Genomic DNA, 11,113 nt, shown 5'->3' on the forward strand with positions numbered 1-11,113 from the left:
AGGCAAGCCCTGTTTTGGACCCAAGCCGTGATGTCACTGTCTAAGTCTGTGCCAAATCCTCACCTGTGCCTACCCGTTTGATGCTAAAACCCCACAGTATATATATATATATATATATATATATATATACATATATATAAATACAATCCCAATATTCCAACACGCGCTATGCTCAGATATATGACACAAAGTAGAAATGTTAGTAATGACTTGACTTATGGCAGCCTTTCCACTGAATTCCCTGAGGGAAGGGAATAAAACAACCAAGATACTACACAATAGTGGAGTGGCGCCTTTCACACAAATGTAAGATAGTCCTGATATAATATCCAATTTTCAGATCCAAAGAAGCAAGAAGGGAATTCTTCCAATATTCATTTATTATTCTTCAGTGGATAAGTGTATAAAACAACGAGTAGATAACATCCCAACGCGTTTCGTCTCACAGAGACTTCATCAGGGGAATATGTTGTATCAATCTTTTATAGGTGAATTCTACTGCTTAACTGCGTAACTCCTATTAACCCCTTCACGACATTTGACGTATATATACGTCATGGTCGGGAAGTACTTCCCGACACATGACGTATATATACGTCATGACTTCTAACTGTCACTGTGTCTAGAGACGCAGTGACAGTTAGGTGATGTCTGCTGTCCCTGACAGCAGACATCCCCCCTCGCCGCCCAGGGGGGGCAGGGGTGCCCCCCCCGGTCGGCGATCGCTGTGATTGGCTGTTCAAATCTGAACAGCCATTCACAGCGTTTCCTGTGTTACCGGCGGCTAAGCCGCTCGGTAACACAGGGATTCACTGGTGATCGGTGCTGTCAAGTACAGCACCGATCACCACCGATGTGCAGCCCCCCCTCGACCCCGCCGGGCACTCACCCGGCAGCAGCAGCAGCTACCCCGGAGCGTCTGGAGCGCACGCAGCGCTGCCCTCCTCCCCCCTCCCCCCCGCAGCAGCAGCAGCAGCATCAAGCTGCAGAAAAAGTTAAAAAATGTACAGTATGCACTGAAAAAATATATTTATATATATATATATATATATATATATATATATATATACATATACACACATATATATATATATATATGTGTGTGTATATATATTTGTATATATATATATATATATACACACATATATATATATATGTGTGTGTGTGTGTGTGTATATACCGCACCGATTACCACCGATCGCCAGCCCCCCCTCCCACCCGGCAGCCCCCCTCCCTCCCACCCACCCGGCTGCCGCAGCACCAGCACCCCTCCCACCCCCCCGCCAGCCGCAGCGCCAGCCCCCCTCCCAAAGCTGGTGACTAAAATGGGGTCACTTGTGGGGGGGTTCCACTGTATTGGTGCTTCGGGGGTCTTGCTAATGCGACATAGCACCCACCATTCATTCCACCACCAAAAATCACTCCTTCCCTTCTGAGTCCTGCCATGCACCCAACTGGTATTTTTTGGTCACACGTGAGGCATTGCCGTACTCGGGAGAAATTGGGGCACAGATTTTGGGGTGCTTTGTCTCCTTCATTCCTTGTGAAAATAAAAAATTTTGAGCCAGAACTGCATTTTTCTGTAAAAAATTACATTTTTTTACACAAAAATGCAGATCTGGCTCAAAATTTTTCATTTTCACAAGGAATGAAGGAGACAAAGCACCCCAAAATCTGTGCCCCAATTTCTCCCGAGTACGGCAATGCCTCATGTGTGACCAAAAAATACCAGTTGGGTGCATGGCAGGACTCAGAAGGGAAGGAGTGATTTTTGGATTTTGCAGCACAGATTCTGGTTGAATGACCCCCGAAACACCCATACAGTGGAACCCCCCCACAAGTGACCCCATTTTGCAAACTACACCCTTCAGGGAATTCATCAAGGGGTATAGTGTACATTTCAACCCCCCCGGGGTTTCACCAATTTTGATACAACTGAGCTGTGAAAATGAAAAATTAATTTTTTTCATTTTCACTGCCCAGTTGTACCACAATTGGTGAAACCCCTGGGGGTTTGAAATGTACACTATACCCCTTGATGAATTCCCTGAAGGGTGTAGTTTGCAAAATGGGGTCACTTGTGGGGGGGTACCTAACTTTTAGCATCTTATGGTGCCTAGAAACCTACATGGTGCCTAAAAAATAATCTCATAAAAAGGAGGCTCCAAAATCAAGTAGGTGCTCCTTCTATTATGAAGCCTGTGGTTTGGTCACCGTGCACACTAGGGCCACATATAGGATATTTATGAAAACCAAAGAATTGGGGGAATCAATTTTTAGTCACATTTCTCTAGTAAAATCTACTGTGTTCCTTAGAAAAATGTATTAAAATTGCAAATCTGCAAAAAAAATGAAATTTTGAAATTTCACCTACACTTTCTTTTAATTCCTGTGAAACACCTAAAGGGTTAACAAACTTCCAAAATGCTGTTTTGAATACTGTGAGGGGTGCAGTTTTTGAAATGGCAACAATTATGGGGGTGTCTCACATACAAGTCACTCAAAGTCACATCATAACTGACCTGGTCCCTAAAAAAATCAGAGTTTGAAATTTTCTTGAAAATTTGAGAATTTGCTATTCATATTTTAAGCCTCCTAGTGTCCAAAAAATGAAAATGAGGTTGAAATAATGATGGCAACATAAAGTAGACATATGGTCTATGTTAGTTATTCACTATTTTGAGTGGTAAGATTATTTGTCTCACAAGCAGAAAATTTAACATTTTGCAAATCGCAAAATTTTCCATTTTTTTACGACATTTTGGTATTTTTCACAAAAAAACACAGACTGTATCGACGAAAATTTACCACTAACTTGAAGTACAATGTGTCACGAGAAAACAATCTCAAAATCACTGGGATAAGTAAAAGCAAAAAAAAGTTATCCCCACTTAAGTGATACATGCCAGATTTGAAAAAAAGGGCTCTGTCAGGAAGGCAAAAACTGGCTCTGTCATGAAGGGGTTAAAGTATATGATAACGATGGTTTTAAGAGATAATCTCCTTGATCCTGTTTAAATTAAGGATTTTCCATATATATTGTGGATAATTTTTAGTTAGAAATGCCTAAGTGTCCATTGAAAAAAGGAAATTCTGATGGCCTCCCAGGTTGATCAGAAAATAGTGACCGGATTGTGATAAAATATCTTCCAGAAGAATAGAAATAGAATATGCCCTCCAGAGAGCTTCCTTTTCCTTCTGAAGAGACCAGCAGAATGACACATGAGTCATTCTGCTGGTCTCTTCAGAAGGAAAAGGAAGCTCTCTGGAGGGCATATTCTATTTCTATTCTTCTGGAAGATATTTTATCACAATCCGGTCACTATTTTCTGATCAACCTGGGAGGCCATCAGAATTTCCTTTTTTCAATGGACACTTAGGCATTTCTAACTAAAAATTATCCACAATATATATGGGAAATCCTTAAATTAAACAGGATCAAGGAGATTATCTCTTAAAACCATCGTTATCATATACTTTAATAGGAGTTACGCAGTTAAGCAGTAGAATTCACCTATAGAAGATTGATACAATCTGAAAATTGGATATTATATCAGGACTATCTTACATTTGTGTGAAAGGCGCCACTCCACTATTGTGTAGTATATATATATATATAGACTTATACCTTAATAATGATTATATTAAAATGGGGGGGGGGGGGGGGGGGGGTGCGGCCAAAAATTTTGTGCCTAGGGGCGGCCTGACCCCTAAATTTGCTCCTCCAGGCACCTTACATGTCATGTGCATGGATGTGACAGTGGGGGCAATGGGGCATCTGATATTCGCCCCCACATGGTATTTAACCCTTTGGACGCCACTAGGCTATTCTGGCTGTGGATGGGTTAATGTTTAACACTTTCGCTGCCCCCCCTAATGCATGGTGATAGCTGGGGGCACGGGTAATATGGTGGGACGGTGGCATGATCTGTGCTGCAGTGTGGCTGGGGGTACTGAAATCCCGGAGATGCACTATTGGTCCCCAGTGCCGTGCATATTTAAGGACCCGGCCGCTCATTAAATATGCACTGCGCTGGGGACCAATAGTGCTCACTGCGGCCTGGGTACCATTTCAGACCCGTTCAGACAGCAAAAAAAAAAAAAACGGGTCTGAAACGGGTAAGACCCTACTTTTTTACCGTTTTAAAATACCAGTTATTTTAAAACGGTAAATTCACTCTGGACCTTTCAGACCACACACATTACCGTTTTGAAACGGTAAAAAAACTGCAATATACTGGTTAATATGTGCGGTCTGAAAGGGGCATAATACAATTTTTTTCTTATGTAGGTGTTTATTATGAGAGTTGTATTCTTTACACTCTGAGTAGCTAAGATTTTGATTGTGCAAATTGACTGTTTCTTCAGTAACAGGTTATGTATCTCTTTATTTAGGCTTCGCACATAGCATTCCACTATGAAGATTACCTTGACGTAATTACTGGTCTCAGACATAAAACAAATTATGGACGGCCAATCTGGCATAAAGAATTTAAATATATAGCAGACAGTCATCCAAGGTAAAAGCTATACCATGTTTCCAGGAACCTCAGTTTTATGACTGTGATGTACACTTACTTAAACTTATTTATATGTGTCATTATATAACTGTTGTTCTTTTGTTCTTCCATCTTGTTCTTAGTCACTAGAAAATATTACTTTTTAGATTTGTCTATATGATGTTGCAATATTAAATTGATTTAGCTTCATAAAGGTAAATGTGCAATTCAGAAGTGCAACTGTCTACAGTTGTAGGCAGATAGATAATGTACATAGAATAAATATTTATTTATTACCAGTTATTTATATAGCACACATATATTCTGCAGCACTTTACAGAGAATATTTAGTCATTCACATCAGTCCCTGCCCCAATGGAAGTTACAATCTATATTCCTTACCACTTGTACACGACCCAAGCAAGCACAGGGAAAATATACAAACTCTGGGGGGATCGAACCCATGACCTCAATGCTGTGCAGGGTTGCTAAGAGGTATGCCAGGCCCCGGTAAAAATTTTGGGGTGTGACCCTAATTGTGGGAGGCATGGCCACCTCCCTGTGATTACACCACGCCCCCAGAATTTTAACGGGAAGAGGGAAAAAACCCTCTAAATTCGAGAGGGGGGGGTTATTGAGTGAGGTCAGGAGGGAAGAAGGGGGAGGGGCCAGACCAGGCCCCGCCGGGCCCCTCCAGCAAGCCCGGGCCTGGGTAATTAGTACCCGCTTCCCCCTCTCGGCGGCCCTGGTGCTGTGAGGCAATCAGGGCAGCCGAGAGGTATGCTGGGCCCTGGTAAAATGTTGGGAGTGTGACCACCTCCCGTGATTAGGCCTCACTCCTAAAATGTTTAAGGTGGGTGAACAAACTCTCTAAAGTCGTCGTGTCACTCCTACACATGCATGACCTCTCAAGCTGTCAGTGAGAAGCTCATGCTGAGCCTGCTGTCAGCACAGCACATGCTGTAGGTGTGTGCTGCTGCTACCCGGGAGGGAAGGGGAGGGGAGGGTGGGTCAGTCAGACTAGGGCACCCGCCGGGCCCCTCCAGCATGCCTGGGCCCGGGTAATTAGTACCCGCTCCCCCTCCCTCTCGGGGGCCCTGGAAGCAATAATGCTAACCATTACACCGTCCGTGCTGCCTACTTGGCTGTCTGTTTATGCATTTCAGAAATGATAAATTACTGTAAAAAAAGATTGCTTCTAAGCGCAAATGTATAAAATGTAAAAGAAGGGCTCATGCTGGGAAGATGGATGGAATATGCATCTATTTCACATGTCCAAATACGTGCCCTAGAAAAAGCTTGCATAGATAACTATATATAGCAGACATGCCATATATGATTCCTTTGCTAATGGAGAAATCAGTATATGCTGTAAGCCAGGAGACAGGGCCATCTTAGCAGCAGTGTGGGCAACTGGGCAAAGCAGTGCAGTGCAGTGGGGCCCCTACCTGATATATTCAAATATATATCTCTATCTATATATATACAGTATACTGTATATCTATATCTACAGAAGTGTGAGGGTGACGGGCAATGGGTGACAGTAGTGTGAGGGTGATGGGTAGTGGGTGACAGCAGTGTGAGGGTGGTGGGCGACAGCAGCAAGAGGGTGACAGCAGCGTGAGGGTAATGGGCAGTAGGTGACAGCAGTGTGAGGGTGGTGGGCAGTGGGTGACAGCAGCAAGAGGGTGACAGGCAGTGGGTGACAGCAGCAAGAGGGTGACAGCAGTGTGAGGGTGATGGGCAGTGGGTGACAGCAGTAAGAGGGTGACGGGCAGTGGGTGACAGCAGCAAGAGTGTGGTGGGTGAGGGTGACTGGCAGTGGGTGACAGCAGTGTGAGAGTGATAGACAGTGGGTGACAGCAGTATGAGGGTGGTGGGCAGTGTGTGACAGCAGCATGAGGGTGACAGCAGTGTGAGAGGGATGGCAGTGGGTGACAGCAGCAAGAGGGTGGTGGATGAGGGTGACTGGCAGTGGGTGACAAGTGTGAGGGTGACGGGCAGTGGTTGACAGCAGGGTGATGGGCAGTGGGTGACAGCAGTGTGAGGGTGACTGGCAGTGGGTGACAGCAGTGTGAGGGTGGCAGGCAGTGGGTGAAAGCAGTTTGAGGGTGACTGGCAGTGGGTGACAGCAGTTTGAGGGTGACTGGCAGTGGGTGACAGCAGCGTGAGGGTGGCAGGCAGTGGGTGAAAGCAGTTTGAGGGTGACTGGCAGTGGGTGACAGCAGTTTGAGGGTGACTGGCAGTGGGTGACAGCAGCGTGAGGGTGACAGGCAGTGGGTGACAGAAGCATTAGGGTGATGGGCAGTGGCTGACAGCAGTGTGAGGATGATTAGCAGTAGTGACTGCTGCATGAGGGTGGTGGGTGAGGGTGACAGGCAGTGTAAGAGGGTGATGGGCAGTGGATGAAGGTGACGGGCAGTGTAAGAGGGTGATGGGCAGTGGATGAAGGTGATTGGCTGTGAAAGAGGGTGATGGGCAGTGACAGGCAGTTGGATAAAAGTATTACTACTTAATTATCTTACCTTGGCCCAGTACTGTCTGCAGCGTGGGGAACAGGGGCCGGCTGGCAACTTTCAGTCTGAGGGCAGACACATGCAAGTGGCCCAGCACTTTTTTTTAACCAGCGGATGCAAAAGAAAAATTGGGCATTGCAAAAACTGTTGTAGGAGATGTTTGCCTAGTGTAGATGTAATTTAAATTTAAACAGCAATTTTTATATATGAAAAATTGCTATCACAAAGAGTTATATACAAACACATCACGGACCAACCCCATCTGACTAAACTGGGACTAGTCTAGTGGCTGATACACAACACATCGTTAAGGATATCGGCAGAGCCACAAATCTCCGAATCTTATAACGTGTACCCAGCTTTACACTGTACAAGAATGGAGGTGACAGGTGCTGTCTCGTAAATTTTGTTGTGGTGCTTCTACCTACCACCCCCTACCCTTCCCTGTCACTGCTTTTTATGTGAGGCAGCTTTCAGGGGGAGCAGGAGCCATAAATGGTAAAGCAGCAGATCGGCAGCATCAGACTCAACATTTTAAAAGGAGATTCCACTTACTGTTATCTCCTGAGGTACCTCCAGTGTGCAGGTAAAAGCTGTGTGGACTGCATTACCGGGAGCTGCTGATGAAACTGCTGACTAGCCGCACTGCCGAGACACCGTGCAGGAAGGATCCACAGCAAGCCAGCCCGGCAGTGGCGTAAGTTTGTCCCAGTTGCCCGGAGGCAAGATTAATATTGGTGCCCCCCTCACACACACACAACCTTAAATTTTACATTATATATACATTCTGAAATGTATGTGCTCTCTTTCTCTGTCTCTCTATCTGTCTCTCTCTCTCTCTCTCTCTCTCTCTCTCTCTCTCTATATATATATATATATATATATATATATATATATATATATTTAGAGAGAGGGGTAGAGAGAAAGAGAGAACACATATTTCAGAATTCCATTACAAAAGAGATATTGACAGTTTTCAATTAACTGATTTAAACTTGCAGAGAGGAGAAGTGCCCCCTTGGGAGCAGGAGCCCGGCGGCAGATGCCTCCATTGCCTCCCAGAGTTCTGCCTCTGCAGCCCGGGCTGGGGAGTGGCAGGCAGTGCTGCACATAGTAGGCATGACCTCCCTCCTTGCTTTGCTAAAATTAGAGGTGGGAGGCCGCCTCGCAGACAGACATCCCGGAGTCGGAGACTATAGAGTGCCCCCTCCCCCCTGAATACGTGCATCCCTTTTCCGCGCTCTCTGATCCCTCACCACACCTTGCTGTACTTTCCCATCCTAATTCAGCTCTCCTGAAGGGGAAGAAGGGAAAGGGAAGAGGCTCCATGAGACCTAGACACAGGAAATCAGAAGAGGGTATTGTGACTTGTCCTACCCCACTGGCCGCTCAGTCACCTCTGAATGAAAGCAGTTGTCAGCTGCTCACTGAAGTCTCAGGCGGCGGCAGAGCTGGAGATTCGGCTGCATCTAGTTATTCCTTCTGATACCAGCCTAATTACAGGACTGTACAGAATCAGGCTGAATGGGAGCCCGCAGCCGGCGGCATAACAGTGTCAGCATGACTCAGTAGATGCCGCCGGCTGCGGGCTCCTGCTCGGCCTGATTCTGCACAATGTTTGTAATTACGCTGGCAGCCCCGCAGTTTTAGAATTTTACTGGCACGGGGCACTTGCCACTCTGCCCCCCGGTCCACTCCTCCAATGGTTGGGCCCCTAGGATTATTGGGCCCCTGGGCAAATGCCCATCCAGCCCTTGCATTAAGATGGCCCTGCCAAGAGATATAGCTTCTTAGTATTAGCTGTGATAAATACTTGCAATATAATACACAATTCCTACAATGTTATTAATAACCATTCCAAAGTAAATTTGACTACTGTAAGACACAAATACAAAATTCGTTTTTGTAGTTCAGATAATACAAATATAAATTCTGCTTTAATATATGAAATGTAAATCCGCTTCATTGCTGCAGACCAATTGCATTGTGTAATAATGCAAATAGCTTACAGTACAGTACTATGGCATTGGCCAGTATTCAATGTTCAATGCCGGTGCGAGCGGCCGGCGAGGGGGTTAAACTGCGAGGATCACAGAAAACCAGTGATCCTCGCAGTTTACCCCCGCACCAGCCGCTCGCACTATGCAACGTTCCGGGGGAATCCTCGCAGTCACAGAACTGCGAGGATTCCCCTAAACTTCGAGAGCCGCGGCTAGTGCAGCAAACTCGCTGTAATTAGCCTCGGCTCTCGCAGCTTTTGGAGGCACATTCACAAATTCCCCCTCGCTCAAAAAACGGAGCGAGGGGGAATTTGCGAATGAGGGGTGTCAGTTGAATACTGACAGGGTGAGCGGTGACTGCGAGCAAAAAGTCCTGCTCGCAGTCACCGCTCGCCCACGGCATTGAATATATGCCATTGTTGTAAGTTGTCAATGATTATTATCATCATTCAAGATTTAACTATACTTGTGCACTTTGATAATGTTATCGCAGTTGAGCGATTATCAGCTGACTGTTCATGCTGAAGTCGCACTGTTCATGTGCTGCAATAGTTCTGTAATGTAGAACCCTTTACACACTGTGTGCGAGATTTAATGAGATGCGATTTTTCGGAATTTTCCGATATCGCACCGTATCACATTTTTTTTAAATCACAATTTTTCCCTGAATTCGACTATTTAATGATATGCAAATTTGTGACAAAAAACTGCGATATGGTGCGATTTTTAGTCGTAAAAATGTGCGATTTTTAGTCGTAAAAATGTGCGATTTTTAGTCGTAAAAATGTGCGATTTTTAGTCGTAAAAATGTGCGATTTTTAGTCGTAAAAATGTGCGATTTTTAGTCGTAAAAATGTGCGATTTTTAGTCATGAAAATGTGCGCATGTTTGGACATGTGCAATTCTATGTAAAAAAAAAAGCATTGGGTCCCCCCTCCTGAGCATAACCAGGCCCAGGCTCAAGAGCCGGTCCTGGTTTCATAAGATCACGGGACAAACCAAGTAGGGGTCTCCTGGGTTTTATAAAACCAGCACCAGGCTCAAGGGCCGGTCCTGGTTCCCAAAATAGGGAGACAAAATGAGTAGGGGGCCCAACCAGCCAGCAGGGTAATGCCGCAGCTGGGGGCAGACTATTTATACAAGTCCCCCTGGCCAAAGTATTCACCCCCTGACCCGTCATCATGGGCAGGCAAAAAGTACCGTGTGTACACACCATAAGACATTTTTATAAGATATTGTCAAGGCTCTGAAGTCAAATGAGACCTTGAACAAAATATAGGGTACTTATGTATTTTCTGGGCTCCCATGTTAAATGCACCCCATTTTTTCATACCCCTACTATCCAACTACGCATGGATTTGTTTTTATATAGTGTGGCGAGCGCAGCGAGCCACCGAGCCCGAAGCGTGGTGAGCGCAGCGAGCCCCGCGAGGGGACGCGGTCTCATAAGAAAAATGGGAGTCCAGATATTATAAAAGTACCAAAAATAGTTTATTTACTGATTTTTGGGAATAAATACATGTACATTAGCTTCTATGTGTATTTCTGGTACATATATTTTGTTTTTTTCTTTCTTTCAGTAACAGCATTGGAGTATTCTTCTGTGGACCAAAGTCTCTTTCAAAAGTACTCAATAGTATGTGTCGTTTACATTCATCATCCGATCCAAGAGGAGTCCATTTTCATTATAATACAGAGAGTTTTTAATTGCAATGCAGAGATGGTCACTTGCATATCATTTTTTGCACACATAATGTATTATAATTTTTAAATAAATACAGATTATATTTGTCTGATTAATCAAGAGTTGATGAAAATGGTTTCAAGTTTTTAGTATAAGTTATTAACAATTTTTTTTTTTTTACTTTATTAACCTTATGTACAGTAGTCTAACAAAACAGGTTTGGTTGGATTACTGGCAAAAAATAATATATTAGAAATGTAATTTTATATTGTAAACATATTAACCTGGCAATGGGTTGTTAGTGTTTTCTTTTCAGGGTGTGGTATGAAACGTAGACATTTAAAAGGAAAACATTCAAATGTGGGAAGGTTCTTAATGTTTACAGTTAGAATGTTGACATGGATTTTAGATGGA

General features: G+C 44.4%; 1 protein-coding gene across 1 annotated transcript in view; it reads left to right on the forward strand.

Moving 5' to 3' along the window:
- The window catches only part of NOX3 (NADPH oxidase 3), a 188,362-nt gene extending 177,608 nt beyond the window's left edge, over positions 1 to 10,754 (forward strand). The window contains exons 12-13 of the mRNA XM_083176320.1: positions 4,396 to 4,520; positions 10,596 to 10,754. Of these exons, the coding sequence (XP_083032446.1) occupies positions 4,396 to 4,520; positions 10,596 to 10,722 (252 nt within the window). The 3' untranslated portion in view covers positions 10,723 to 10,754. The remainder of the gene's footprint in view (positions 1 to 4,395; positions 4,521 to 10,595) is intronic.
- The last annotated feature ends 359 nt before the right edge of the window (positions 10,755 to 11,113 follow it).

Source organism: Crinia signifera, chromosome 3 (genome assembly GCF_055691185.1).
Source record: "Crinia signifera chromosome 3, ASM5569118v1, whole genome shotgun sequence".
NCBI lineage: Eukaryota > Metazoa > Chordata > Amphibia > Anura > Myobatrachidae > Crinia > Crinia signifera.